Genomic DNA, 13835 nt, shown 5'->3' on the forward strand with positions numbered 1-13835 from the left:
GGCCTCCGCTTCGGGTTCCTTCTGGCTGAGCCTCGAGGCAGCTTGGAGGCGGGGCTACGAGCTTCGGTGTTCTTCGGAGATGGTCGAATACCGATGGTCTGTGTTCGGAAGTGGGCGGGGCCAAGAACTTCGACCGGAGGTGGGCGGGGCTTCGCTTTCCTTCGGAGATAGTTGGGTGCAAGTGAACTGGATTGGCTGATGGGCGGAGTCTCACGTTTAGGGAGGCGGGGCCACCGGCTTAGACCACAGGAAAGAGGCGGTAACAGGACATTCTCAGGGGGCCAGGCCGACAGAGTCCGGACGTAAAGGGGCGGGGCCCCAGGCTGCGTCAGCCGAGGAGGGCGGAGCCAGAGTAATACGCCTCAGGTTAGGGAGGTGCGTCTCGGGGGGCGGGGCTAAGGTGTTTCACTTCAGGGGGAAGGCGGGGCTACGGTCCTGCGGGGCGGGTCCCAGGCTTCCCGCTTCGCTGAGGTGGCGGCGTGACGAAATTGACGCAGGGGGTCCGCATGGGGCGGCTGGGGAGGAAGCCGCGTGTGGTGCGCTGCTAGGGGGCGGCCCCGCCGGCGCTGGGAGCTGGTGTTTACGAGGTGACCAGCTGGTTCCATCGGAAGACGCCGCCACATTCTGAAGGGGAGCGAGGCGGCGGAGAGCGCGCCCACGAGTGGGGTGAGCCTGTTCGAGCGGAGAACCGACGGCGGGCGCCCAGGGGGCGGGGCCTCCGGCCGTGGGGTTCGGTCCTGGGGCGAGGACTCCCCAATAGGGGGAGCGCTTGCGGCAGGAGGGGGCGGGGCCTCAGGCTGCGGGTTGATTGGAGCTGGAGACGACCGAACACCGAACTGCTTACGTTCGGAAAGGGGCGGGGCCTCGTGCGTGAAAGGAGCCAAGTTCCGAGGCATCCGGATCGGGCGTGGCCTTGGCCTCGGGATGTCCCGGCACCTGACGGGAACGGCCGAAGGGAGACGCCCGCTTCGCAAGAGGCCGGTGCAAATGGGCCTCTCGAAAGGGGCGTGGCTCCGCTCGGAGGCTTTTCTGGGGGCGCGGGGCCCGGAGGCGCGAATGTTGGCCGGGACCGAAAGTTGATTCCGGCAGCTCGGCGAGGGGCGGAGCCTGGCCCCTGGGGGCGGGACCTGTCCCTCCGGCTCGGCAGGTGGCGGACGCAGCGGGAGCGAGGCTCCGCCCCCGGAGGCCCAGGGGCGGTGCTTCGCCGGGACCCCCGAGGCGGTGGGATCACTCCGGGCGGCTCCGTCGGTGACCGCGGTGCCCCGGCTCCCGCAGGAGGATGCTGGTGGTGGAGGTGGCGAACGGCCGCTCCCTGGTGTGGGGGGCCGAGGCGGTGCAGGCGCTGCGGGAGCGCCTGGGAGTCGGGGGCCGCACGGTGGGCGCCCTGCCCCGCGGGCCCCGCCAGAACTCGCGCCTGGGCCTCCCGCTGCTGCTGATGCCGGAGGAGGCGCGGCTCCTGGCCGAGATCGGCGCCGTGACCCTGGTCAGCGCCCCGCGCCCGGATCCCCGCCAACACAGCCTGGTAAGGGGGCGACCTCCCTGGACCGGTGCGGGTGGGATGGGGTGGGGGCGGGCACCTGGGATCTCCGGGTTCGGCCCTAAGGCTGGGGGGCTCGGGGAGTCGGGCTTCCTAGGGGAGGACGTACCTGGATCCCGAGGTTCCAGCTAAGTTTACTCCGCAGGCTCTGGCATCCTTCAAGCGCCAGCAGGAGCAGGGCTTCCAGGAGCAAAGCGCCCTGGCGGCCGAGGCCCGCGAGACCCGCCGCCAGGAGCTCCTGGAGAAGATCGCAGAGGGCCAGGCGGCCAAGAAGCAGAAGCTGGCCCGGGGCTCCGGGACCAGCGAGAGCCAGGCGGCCAGTGAGAACCCAGCAGCCGGGGAGGATGAGGCCGGTGCGAGCCAGGCTCCCGGAGAGCAGGAGGAAGCAGGTGCGGGTGGGAGTGGAGCCCGGGACCTGGGGGAGGAGAGGGGAGATCTTTGGGGAATTCTGCTGGGACTTTGGGGGTCTCCCTCGGGGATGGGAGGAAGACCTTCCGTCTTGGATTCACCAAACTCTGGGGTTCACCTCCCGCAGGCTCCTCCGGTCCCCAGCCAGGGCCTTCAGAGGAGGCGGCCCCCCTGCCCAGGTCTGTCCTGCTCGTCCAGCTGGCCACGGCGAGGCCTCGGCCCATCAAGGCCCGGCCCCTGGACTGGCGCGTGCAGTCCCAGGACTGGCCCCACGCCGGCCGCCCGGCCCATGAGCTGCGCTACAGCATCTACAGAGACCTGTGGGAGCGAGGCTTCTTCCTCAGCGCGGCTGGCAAGTTCGGGGGCGACTTCCTGGTCTATCCTGGTGAGTTTGGCCCAGGGCCTCCGGTTGCTGGCCCTTTCTTCACAGGCCCACCACAATTCTGCATTTTTCTTTTTTTTTGGTCTCATTTTCTCAGCGTCTGAAACACATGGAAGGACAGGAGACACTTGGGACCCCCAAGCTAATTTGGAGGACAGGATAGTAAATTTTATTAATACTTCCATCCAGAAGTTTCACTTAAAAATACTTAGATAGGTATATCAAACATATAAGAAATATTAACTGCAGGATTTTAAAAATATATATATATTTCATTGATTTTTTACAGAGAGGGGAGAGGGACAGAGAGCTAGAAACATCGATGAGAGAGAAACATCAATCAGCCGCCTCCTGCACACTCCCCACCGGGGATGGGCCCACAACCAAGGCACATGCGCTTGACTGTAATCGAACCCAGGACCCCTGAGTCCGCAGGCTGATGCTCTGATTTTTTTACAGTATTCAAAAGTTAGATAATAATCAGGATGATGATTAACCCTTTGAGTGCCAACCAATATCCTAGGAACTATGCTAAAATTGCCAAGGCATTTTTGCTGATTTTATAGCAGTTTAGAAAAAAAATTCTGAATCGCAAGTAAATGAAGTTACATATTCAAAAACTTAAGGAAACTTTTACTACATTGACATATTTAGCAATATCATCATCACTAATAAAAGCAGACTTAGAACTGGACGCCATTTCGAAGATTTGATAGTGCTCCCGGCACTTTTGCCGAAAGACAGGAGGAGCGCGATCATGCTCCCCGGCACTCTAGGGGTTAATAAGCTAGTGGTTAAACATCACTGGTAGCTGTCAGAGAAGCATCATCAGTTGTCAGACTGATAGAGGTCCATGCACATTTATTGTAAAAATGACCAAAGGGAGTTCTCTGGCCTGGAGGCTCAGTTGGTTGGAGCATCCTCCCAATGAGCTATGGTTGTGGGTTTGATCCTGGATCAGGTCACATAACATGAGACAACCAATGAATACATGGATGTGTGGAATGACAGGTGGATGTCTCTGTAAAAAAAATAAATAAATAAAAATAAAAAATCAATAAAAAAAATAAAAATGACCAGAGAGAAAAAAAGAATAGCTTGTAGAAAACATGTTTAGTAAAAAGTAAATCATGTTTTATAGTGTTATACAGTTATATGCACATTATTTAAGTAGCCTTAAAGGTTGTGGCTCTAGTGAAAGACTATGAAACGAACTTAGAATAAAATGAAGTACTAAGTAGACTAAGAGAATCCTATCAAGAAAGTAGAAGAGGCATGAAAGGATGTACTCCGGCCCAACTACAGTGGTTACTTGTGGAAGGGAATTTGCATTAGGTATAGGTAAAGGGACTTGATGAATCACTTAATTTTTGATTTTGTAGTAAGGGTACCTTTATTATGTAACTAAAAGTTTAAAAAAATTAGGCCCAGGCTGTGTAGTTCAGATGGTTAGAGCACTGTCCCGATACTCCAAGGTTTTCAGGGTCAGGGTATATACAAGAATCAATCAATCAATCAATGCATAAATAAGAGGGACAACAAATCTTAATCTCTCTTTCTCTCAAATCAATCAATAAATGAAAATATTAAAAAATAAATAAAAGGTTAAAGAAATAAGTCTGCAGAATATCACCCTTTTTGTTCCCCCTAAGAACGTGAAAAGATAGATCTATCTGATAAGGTAGTCAGAGCTCAGCTATTGATTGGAGACTGCCCACTGAGTCTTCTGCAGCTGAGAAGAAGTCTTCTGCAGGGAGAGTCTTAGTACTAGGTGATGTGCGTAGGTAGATTTTAGTGCCGCTGTACTTCTTTTTATTTTTTATTTTAATTAAACTTATTGGGGTGACATTGGTTGACATGATCACATAGGTTTCAGGTATGGGTTTCTATGTTACAAGATCTATATATTTCACCGTGTGCCCACCACCAAATCTCCTGTCACCATATATTAGGACACTCTTCTCCCTCTGCTGTATTTCTATACTTTTCGAGAAGATGAATATCTGGGTCTAAGGATATTTGTGGCTTTTTAATTTTAATACTTTTTAAATCATTTATTTATTTGTTAATCCTCACCCGAGGATATTTTTCCATTGATTTTTAGAGGAGTGGAAGGGAGAGGGAGAGAGTATCACTGGAACCAAGGATTGAGCCTGCAACCGAGGTATGTGCCCTTGACTGGAATTGAACCCGGGATCCTTTAGTCCTTGGGCTCACACTCTATCCACTGAGCCAAACCAGCTAGGGCTGCTTTTTTTTTTATTTTAGAGAGAGTGGAAAGGAGCGAGGGGTAAGAGACAGAAAGACAGAGACAGAGAGAGAGGCAAAAAGAGAGAAAGAAAATCACTGTGAGAGAGACATTGATTGGTTGCTTCCCCATGCACCCTGACCAGGGCTGGGGATCAAACCTGCAACCAGGTATGTGCCCTTGCCTGGTAATTGAATCCGAGACTCTCTGGCGGTGCACAGGCCAGTGTTCTAACCATTGAACACTCCGGCCAGGGTGTTATTTTTTAATTTTTAAAATTTATTTTAGAGAGAGACAGAGAGAGTGGCTCAGTGGATAGAGCATAGGCCTGCAGACTGAAGGATTCCAGTCAAGGGCATGTACCTTGGTGGCAGGCTCCTCCCTGGCCTGGGCCCTGGTTGTTGCTCATGCAGGAGGCAACCAGTTGACACTGATGTTTCTCACTGTCTTCCCCTCTCTCCTCCACTCTCCCTAAAAAAATCAATGGAAAAGTATCTCCTGGTGAGCATTAACAAAACAAAAACAAAAACAAACACATCAATGTGAGAGAGACATGGATCTGCTGCCTCCCATATGTGCTCTGACTGGAATCAAACCCTCCACCTTTTGATATATAGGAATATGCTCCAGCCAACTGAGCCACACCAGCCAGGGCTAAGGGTGTCTATTTTAAAAATACTCACAGTGGCCCTAGCTGGTGTTTCTCAGTGGTTAGAGCATCGGCTGCACACCAAAGGGTCTCGAGGACAAGTACTGGGTTTTGGGTTCGGTCCCCAGGTTGGGGTGCATGGGGGAGGCAACTGGCTGATGTTTTCCCCCCCTCCCTCCCTTCCACTCCTTATGAAAAGCAATGCAAAAAATAGCTTCAGGTGAGGATTAAAAAAAAAAAAAGTTAGTGTTGGCTAAAAGGATTCCCTGCCTCCTATCGGCGGGCAGTCCGGTGTCTCCCAGTCTGTGCCTGGAAACCGCTGCATGCCTCCCTTCCTCACCCAGGTGACCCGCTCCGCTTCCATGCCCACTACATCGCCCAGTGCTGGGCTCCTGGGGACCCCATCCCCCTCCAGGACCTGGTGTCTGCCGGCCGCCTGGGAACCAGCGTCAGGAAGACGCTGCTCCTCTGCTCTCCGCAGCCGGACGGTAAGGTGGTCTACACCTCCCTGCAGTGGGCCAGCCTGCAGTGAACGCCAGGGACTTACAGGGCGTGGCTCTGTCTGGGGCGAGAGCCTTTCTTCCTGGTCCCAAGTTCATCTCTGTGTGGGAGACGAGAACACCGTCCTACCTCTGCCTACGGCTAGTGTTTGATTCCAGATGTATAAACACTACATCCTCCTTGTGTCCCTCCATGCTTCAAAGCACTTACTGGCTGTGTTGTTTTTGTAGTTACTTGTTTCCAAACTGTGAGCTTCTTGAGAGTGAAGACTCAGTTTGATTCATCTCTGTTTTCTACAGGGCTCAGGTCCCAAGAGATCTCAATAAACTTGTTGAATAAATGTGGAGTTTGTGATTTGAATCCTTAGGACAGTCCTGGGGAGTATGGCCATTTGCATCTGCTTTTCATGAGCAAACGTCTGGAGGGGAAATGACTTGCCCAAAGTCACACAGCTAGTAAGTAACAGGGCTGGGATTTAGAACCTGGTCTTTCTGACTCTGAACAAAGTCTGAGCTATTCCCACTGTGTTAAACTTCCTTTTGAAAATATTTTAATGAAACATTTCACATGCATCCTATATAATAAAATCCCAATATGCAAATTGACTGAATGGCAGAACAACTAGTTGTTAGGATGTGCATTGACCACCAGGGGATGCTCCTGACTTGAGTGACTACCTCCCCACCCCAGAGGGAGGCAACTGGCAGCAGTGGCAATGAGGGGGGGGGGGAGCTGCCCAGTGGGCGCCCCACCCACCAGTTGCCCCACAGATGGCCCTGATCACCAGCCAGGCCTAGGGACCCTACCTTATATATTGGGAACAGTCTCTTAGATTTAAAAATTAAAACCTGGCAAGGCTACTCTAACACTGAAAAAACAGGATGATGCAGTGATGACGTGCATGGACTCTTGCACATTTTGTGGTCAGCCCTGATTCTGACACTTATAACTGTGTGACGAAGCCAATTACTTAACTTCTCTCTGCTTCAGTTTTTCCACCCATAAGATGGGGAAAATGGTACTACTGCTTCAGAAGGATCATGTTATATACTTTTTATAATCAGGGCAAAAAAATGTAGCTGCCCATACAACAGCAAGATGTCTTTGACCTGTATGAAAAGTATGGTCACTGGTGCATGCAGCATCCTGGATTGTGAGAGGGTGCAGGCTGGGCTGAGGGACACTCCCCCGACCCCCATGCATGAATTTTGTGCACTGGGCCTCTAGTATGTAAATAAAAATAATGCATGAAGAGAAGAAGGAGGTGAATGTTGTTTCAGAACAGGGGTTTAGAAAGGGGAGGAGAATCTCAGGACATGCTCTTGGGTCTTCTGGAATAGCATACATTTATATTCTAGCTCCTTTATTATTATTTTTTAAATATATTTTCATTGATTTCAGAGGGGAAAGGGGAGGGAGAGAGAGAAACATCAGTGATGAGAGAGAATCACTGATTGGCTGCCTCTTGCACACTCCCTACTGGGGATGGAGCCCGCAACACGGGCATGTGCCCTTTACTAAAAACAAACCCCAGACGCTTCAGTCCATGGGCGGACGCTTTATCCATGGGATGGGGGTGGGCAGATGGATGAAACAATGATCCTTGTAACAGTGCCAGGGCCAGGACTTGATTAGAAACTGATAGTTTCCCTAATTTTTGTCCCTGGTTCCAATTTAAGATCAAGAGAAAGCCAAGCCCTGGCTGGTTTGGCTCAGTGGATAGAGCATCGGCCTATGGACTGAAGGGTCCCGGGTTCGATTCTGATGAAGGGCACATGCCCAGGTTGCAGGCTCGATCCCCAGTAGGGGGCATGCAGGAGGCAGCCAATCAATGATTCTCTCTCATTGATGTTTCTATCTCTCTCCCTCTCCCTTCCTTTCTGAAATCAATAAAAAAATATTTTAAAAAATGTTTTCAGATAGCACACATGAAAATAGCCCACCTCCAGCTTTGCCCAGGCCAACAACCTCCAATCAGGGCACACCTGGTGTGGCTCAGTGGATGAGGGTGCATCCAGGAACCAAGAGATCCTGGCTGATTCCTGATCAGGGCACATGCTTGGGTTGCAGTAACGGGGAGGAGGGCGGCACAGCAGGCAGCCAATCAATGATTCTCTCTCATCATTGAAGTTACTATCTCCCTCGCTGTTCCTCTCTGAAATCAATAAAAACATTAAAGAAAACAACAACAGAGTGTGTGTGTGTGTGTGGGGAGGGTAGGGGGTAACATGGGGATAAGGACACACATGTAATAACTTAAAAATATTTAAAAAACAAAACAAAAAATAAAACTGTACCTTTTTTGCACTAGAAAACCCTTCTGCCTGCCTTGGAGTCTGCTAAAATGCAAGTGATGGTGATTGATGCTCTCACTCTGAATAAATATCCTTTGCTTGTTTTCACTTATTTCCACATTGTGCAGTCTTGCACATATTCTATAACCATCTTTTGGTGCCTCCAGATGGTCTCTGTGAAATACGATTGATAACAGTGTTAGTGCTCCTTAATGAGGCCGGGCAACTTCTCCGAGAGCGCTCGTAAGCATGTATTGAGGATTAAATATATTAATTCATGTAAAATTCTTAGAACAGTGCTTCCTGTGCAGTAAGCATTTCAGAATGCCACCTATTATTTTTAATACAATCATGGGCCATTAGAATCCTTAAAACCCAGACAGTGTTTGGCCCAAAGCCTAGTACATTTAAAGAGCTCAATAAACATAATCTAACAAGGACAAGCAAAGCCCTGGGTGTGAATGGGACTATTCCAGGGAGAAAAGGACCAGAGAAAACAACCCTGAGGTTAAGATGTGGGCAAAGGAGATAAAAAAAACTGCCAATTCCTCCAGGTGACAAATGGTGTCACGGTGGAGCAGACTATGCAGGGAGAGGTTGCCCAACAGTCACCAGGTCTTGGGAACCAACCTCAGAACAGAAACTGCTGCCCTAGCCTGTTTGGTTCAGCGGATAGAGGGTAGGCCTGTGGACCACGGGGTCCTGGGTTCGATTCCAGTCAAGGCATGTACTTAGGTTGCAGGCTCCTCCCTGGCAGAGCGACCAGGGACCCTAGTCAGGGTGAGTGTATGGAAAAATATTCTCGGGTGAGGATTAAAAAAATTAAAAATAAAAAAGAAATTGCTGTCTTGGGGAAAGAGGCACCAGCCGCGCTGGCCCGGGTGGTTCCGTTGCTTAGAGCCTCGTCCTGAAGCGCCAGGGCTGCCGGTCCCATCCCCGCCCCGGGCACAGGCGGAATCAACCAGTGAGAGCATGCCAAGTCGATGTCTGTCTTCTTTCATTTCTAAAAATCCACAGAAAATTAGAAGGAAAAAAAAAATAGGCACAAAGCTTTTTAATCCTTGGGTCTTACGTTTAAAAACACACACAGAAAACGCCCCCTCCTCAGAGTCCGCCGGAACCATCCTATGGGAAGTACTATTTCCCCTCAGTCATTATTAGTAATTTATATTTTCTTCATGGTTCCCGCTCCGAAGGGATTTACTTCCTTCAATTTCCTATTTTTTTTCCGTTCCCCTGAGACTCGAAGCTCCGTGAGCAGAGGGGCTGTGCATTCCCGGCTCCGTCACCGTGAGGAGCACATCCTGGCGCCCGCTGCGGGAGGGCGGCCGTCCCGAGGCAGCCGGAGCCGCTGGCTTCGGGGTGACGTTGTTCTGAGGAAAGAATGACTTCATTGTTCACCGAATCCACGGAGAATCTTCTGGAAGAAGCTGTGAGGCCCGTGAGAGGGAGCCGGCTGAGTCCTAGAGAGGGCGGCGACAACGCCTCCGGCATGACACCGACGCGGAGGCCAGCAGGCGGGACTTAGGGCACCACGGGGCGGAAGAAGGCCCCCACTTCCGGAGTCGTCGGTGCCCCGAGTCCCTGTCAGGCCGAAAGCCACGGGCCCCAGTTTATTAAAGCCGCTCTGGCCCCGCCTCTCGTCTCCACAGCCCGCCAACGCATCTTCTGATTGGTGCAGGCGGGCGCCGTGCGCGATGACGTCACGCGACGGCGGCGTTGCTATAAAAGCGCGGCCGGGGCGCGTGCGCCCCTCTTTCTCAGCAGGGTCCGCGCTTGGGTTAGGTGGGTTGCCGTGCTTCCTGGTTCTGGTGTGGGTTGTGAGGCCGCGTGGGCCTCTCAAACTCGGATAAAAACAGTGAAGAGGTTAGGGCGGGCGGTGAGATGAGGATGGCTGGACAGGACGGCGACACGTTTGTGGAGTGAAGGCGGTTCTGGAAGTTTTGGGGCCGGTTCTCGCGAGATCTCTGGCCGCCACGGGATTCTAGCGTAGTCGTGGGACCGCGCAGGCGCCAAGCGCGTTCCTCACCGTCGCGTTTCTCTCCTGCGCAGGCGGAGCAGCGCCGCCAACATGCCCGTGGCCCGCAGTTGGGTTTGTCGCAAGACCTATGTGACCCCGCGGAGACCCTTCGAGAAGTCCCGCCTCGACCAAGAGCTGAAGCTGATCGGTGAGGGGCCAGGGCAGGGGTTCGGCTTCCGGGGTGGGGGGGGGGGGGAGGCGAACGCGTGGGTGAGGCCGGCCACGTGCTCGGACTGTTCTAGGTCTCCGCGGTGTGTCCCCATTCTTCTCCCCATAGTTCAGAACGTTTAGTGGTTTGGGAGGATTTTATGTACCCCGGAACCACCAAACCAGCTTTGGCCCTAGTCCGTGGGGACAGTCTGTTCGCCTATTAACTCCTACTCTTCTCACCCCCCCCACCTTTTTTTTTTTTTTTTTTTTTTGCAGGAGAGTATGGGCTCCGAAACAAACGTGAGGTCTGGAGGGTCAAATTCACCCTGGCCAAGATCCGCAAGGCCGCCCGGGAGCTGCTGACGCTGGACGAGAAAGACCAGCGGCGTTTGTTTGAAGGTGTGTGGGGGAGCCCACAGGGCAGCCTTGAGGTGCGGGGCCACTGCGGCTCTTCTAGGCGTGCCTGTCCAGTGGTCAGAGTGTTAAAGTGGAATAAGTGGTCCTTGGCGTTTAATGGGAACGTGGGGGGGGGGGCGTGGAGAAGTGGCTCTGGATACAAATCCCTACACTGTCCCTTATGAGTGATAATGGAGGTTAGTTTACTGTTGGCCAAAATCAATAATGCCCGCCAAGCTGGGGCACCTGGCTATGCTGTGTGTGTGTGTGTGTGTGTGTGTGTGTGTGTATGTAATGTGACATGGTTCTGGTGGGGATAGACAGTGAAATTTCTGATGGGGATTACAGGGAGGGGGACTTGGCTGTGTACATTTGCCTGCTTAAATAAGGCGGTCAGGGACATTTAGGTGAGCTTTAGCAAAGGCCTGAACAGGAGAGGACTTGTGGATGTCACAGGGAAGACATTTAGACTCTTGCTCAAGGTCTTAATTTTCTACTTTGAGATGGGAAGTTAGTGGAAGATGGACACAATCATACCCCAATATTTTTTAATATATTTTTTACTGACTTTTTTACAGAGAGGAAGGGAGAGGGATAGAGAGTTAGAAACATTGATGAGAGAAACACCAATCAGCTGCCTCCTGCACACTCCCTCCTGTGAATGGGCCTGCAACCAAGGTACATGCCCTTGACCAGAATCGAACCTCGGACCCTTTGGTCTGCAGACTGAGGCTCTATCCACTGAGCCAAAATTTTAATAGTACCTCTTAGATTGTAAGGTGGCAGTAATATTAAAATAGCTGATGTTTTATGAGGATTGGCTAAGTGCTTTTTTCTAAGATCTTCATATGTGTTCTTTAACCTGCACAGCACCTCATAAGGGTGGCTACTGATACCTGTAAGAACAAATAGTGAGAGGCCTCCCTTTGACAATCATGAAAGTTCAGAATCCCTTTTCCCAGTGACACGTCTTGGGTGAGACTTAATCCCAGAGGTTGTAAGGAGCAGGCCACTGCTGGTTCTGGTCTCAGGACTCAGAGACTCACAGTGAAACTTACTCAAAGCTGTAGTTAGATGACAGTCATGTGGCAGAGATGACAGGTGACCTGTAGGTGTCCAAGGATTGTGGTTTTCCAGGGTAGAAATGGAAATTGCAAGGGGAAGTCAGCACATTCACTTTCTAGTAAATGAAGCCATTTAGCCACAGGAAAGGGAGGGGAGAAGTGAAGCTAAATCTTTCTAAGGACAAAAGTTTTGGGCTTTTATCTCCGTATTAAGGTGCTAACTAGCTATATGCCTGTGCTGTGAAGCTGGTAGGGCTTTCTTAACTCTGGAATATTAGCTTACCCCCAGGCTTTTCCTGAGAGTCAGTTTGGGAACAGCTGCCCTTAGCCTTGCAGGTGAATGCTGAGCCCTTTCAGTGGGTTGTCCTTTTCCTTCCTGACAACTCTGAGGAGGGCTCTCCTTTTCCAGATGAGGACATAGCTGTGTGTGGTCACATGCCCTCCCTGGTGAGCTGGATGCAGCCATAGGGACCTGCCTTAGGGTTGTGTGAGGGTCACACCAGTCGCATGGTGGCTGGCATGTTGACTCCTATGTCAGAATTAGCTCGTACTTGCACCGATCAAGTGTGAGATGAGCCAGAATCATCGCTCATGCTTCCTCCCCCTCACCAGGCAATGCCCTGCTGCGGCGGCTGGTCCGCATTGGGGTGCTGGACGAGGGCAAGATGAAGCTGGATTACATCCTGGGCCTGAAGATCGAGGATTTCTTGGAGAGGCGCCTGCAGACCCAGGTCTTCAAGCTGGGCTTGGCCAAGTCCATCCACCATGCCCGTGTGCTGATCCGCCAGCGTCACATCAGGTACCACCTATGCCAGGCTCCCTGAATCCCTCAGCCCCCGCCACCCCATCCCTTCTGAAGGTTGCTCTCACTAAGCCTGCTGTCCCTGTCTCCTGTGCAGCCCTCGGAGGTGACAAAGGTGTGAGCTCACCTTGAGGGTACAGAGTGACCCCTACAAACAGCTTGTGGGGAGCTGGGGGCCGCCTCCCCCCCACATAGCCCAGCGCAAGGGTCACTGCGGCTTGAGCCGTACACCTTGCGAAGGCCTCTGCCAGGCATGCAGGCAGCTGGACAGGTAACAGCTCTGGTGCCCCCAGTTGAGAGAGAAGTCATTGGTCCTCAGTTTGCTTGGGTGGGCTCAGCTGGATCCCGGGCCCACTCGTGAAGTTGTTCCAGACCCTGGTCCTCTTGGATTCTTGCACAGTGGGTATTAACTTGGCTAATGGACCACAGTCCAGGGTCTGGTGCGCGCAGATGCTGGCTCAGGGTGGCGGCTGGTACAGTGAAGACACCACTCAGGGCAGCAGGTCTTGCCCTTTCTGTAAATTGGCACCACTCAGGGGGAGCTATGCAGTAAGTGGCCAGGATGCTGATTTATGGAATTGCTGCCTAAGCCCTTCCCCAGCCCTGCGATGACCCACAGGCAAGAGCCTCAGTCACATTTCTTGTTGGAAATGACTTCATAGAGCCCAGCCTCTGGCTGCTGCTTCCAGGGCAGTGAAACTGCAGGAAAACGAAGCTCCGTGTCTGGCACAATTCAGAATATTGGAAGGTCAGATCTCAGGTTTATACACTGCCACCTCACCTCATTGGCTTTGTGGCCTTGTGTGGTTACTTCTGAATCTCCCTGTTGTGTGAAATGAGAGAAGCTCATCTCACAAAGTATCTGTGCGGGTTAGATTAGATGGACCCGGAGGCCATAGGGTCAGGAGGCCCAGCCAGCCTAGCTGTGAGCGCAGCTGTAAATGCCAAACCTGTCAGCTCGAGGCACAAGTGAGGAGAGTGGTGTCTTGTCCGGTGTGGGGTCCTACTCCCCCTTGACCTGCCATTCCCCCCTCCAGGGTCCGCAAGCAGGTGGTGAACATCCCGTCCTTCATTGTCCGTCTGGACTCTCAGAAGCACATCGACTTCTCCCTCCGGTCTCCATACGGGGGTGGCCGCCCAGGCCGCGTGAAGAGGAAGAACGCCAAGAAGGGCCAGGGCGGGGCTGGAGCCGGTGATGACGAGGAGGAGGATTAGGTCCCCTCATCCCCCCTGGACTGACAGAGTGTCTAGTTTTCCATTCAGATAATAAAACACTTTGAACTGGTCTCTATGGTGATCTCTTTCCCTCCCTGCTCCGAACATAGTCTGTAGCTGGGAAAAGCGTGGCCTGGGTTCTTCACCAGGTTACTTAGAGCTAGTTCAC

The 13835-nt window shown here is 52.3% G+C and overlaps 2 protein-coding genes across 3 annotated transcripts; both read left to right on the forward strand.

Annotated features, from left to right (window-relative positions):
- Window positions 1–412: 412 nt before the first annotated feature.
- On the forward strand, window positions 413–6065 carry TSEN34 (tRNA splicing endonuclease subunit 34). 2 transcript variants are annotated; one of them, XM_081106997.1, is made up of 6 exons: window positions 466–666; window positions 1276–1522; window positions 1683–1726; window positions 1770–1926; window positions 2073–2330; window positions 5569–6065. In XM_081106997.1, the coding sequence occupies exons 2-6, from the start codon at window positions 1280–1282 to the stop codon at window positions 5875–5877; spliced, it is 1011 nt and encodes a 336-aa protein (XP_080963123.1). In that variant the 5' UTR covers window positions 466–666; window positions 1276–1279; the 3' UTR covers window positions 5878–6065. The 2 variants fall into 2 exon arrangements, with proteins under 2 accessions (XP_080963124.1, XP_080963123.1); XM_081106998.1 differs by having other exon boundaries at window positions 413–666; window positions 1683–1926.
- A 3349-nt stretch (window positions 6066–9414) lies between these two features.
- On the forward strand, window positions 9415–13736 carry RPS9 (ribosomal protein S9). The gene is made up of 5 exons (XM_081106999.1): window positions 9415–9804; window positions 10072–10187; window positions 10466–10588; window positions 12262–12448; window positions 13489–13736. The coding sequence occupies exons 2-5, from the start codon at window positions 10091–10093 to the stop codon at window positions 13664–13666; spliced, it is 585 nt and encodes a 194-aa protein (XP_080963125.1). The 5' UTR covers window positions 9415–9804; window positions 10072–10090; the 3' UTR covers window positions 13667–13736.
- The last annotated feature ends 99 nt before the right edge of the window (window positions 13737–13835 follow it).

Source organism: Myotis nattereri (assembly GCF_964212035.1).
Source record: "Myotis nattereri genome assembly, chromosome: 15".
NCBI classification, from domain to species: Eukaryota; Metazoa; Chordata; class Mammalia; order Chiroptera; family Vespertilionidae; genus Myotis; species Myotis nattereri.

What these genes read in the sequence shown, in the direction of transcription:
- RPS9 (XM_081106999.1), top strand. Translation starts at nt 10,091, where the DNA reads ATGCCCGTGGCCCGCAGTTGGGTTTGTCGCAAGACCTATGTGACCCCG. An exon ending in CCAAGAGCTGAAGCTGATCG is followed by an intron (nt 10,188 to 10,465) that starts GTGAGGGGCCAG and finishes TTTTTTTTGCAG; the next exon opens with GAGAGTATGGGCTCCGAAAC. An exon ending in ATCCGCCAGCGTCACATCAG is followed by an intron (nt 12,449 to 13,488) that starts GTACCACCTATG and finishes TCCCCCCTCCAG; the next exon opens with GGTCCGCAAGCAGGTGGTGA.
- TSEN34 (XM_081106997.1), top strand. Translation starts at nt 1,280, where the DNA reads ATGCTGGTGGTGGAGGTGGCGAACGGCCGCTCCCTGGTGTGGGGGGCC. An exon ending in ATCCCCGCCAACACAGCCTG is followed by an intron (nt 1,523 to 1,682) that starts GTAAGGGGGCGA and finishes TTTACTCCGCAG; the next exon opens with GCTCTGGCATCCTTCAAGCG. An exon ending in CAGGAGCAGGGCTTCCAGGA is followed by an intron (nt 1,727 to 1,769) that starts GCAAAGCGCCCT and finishes ACCCGCCGCCAG; the next exon opens with GAGCTCCTGGAGAAGATCGC.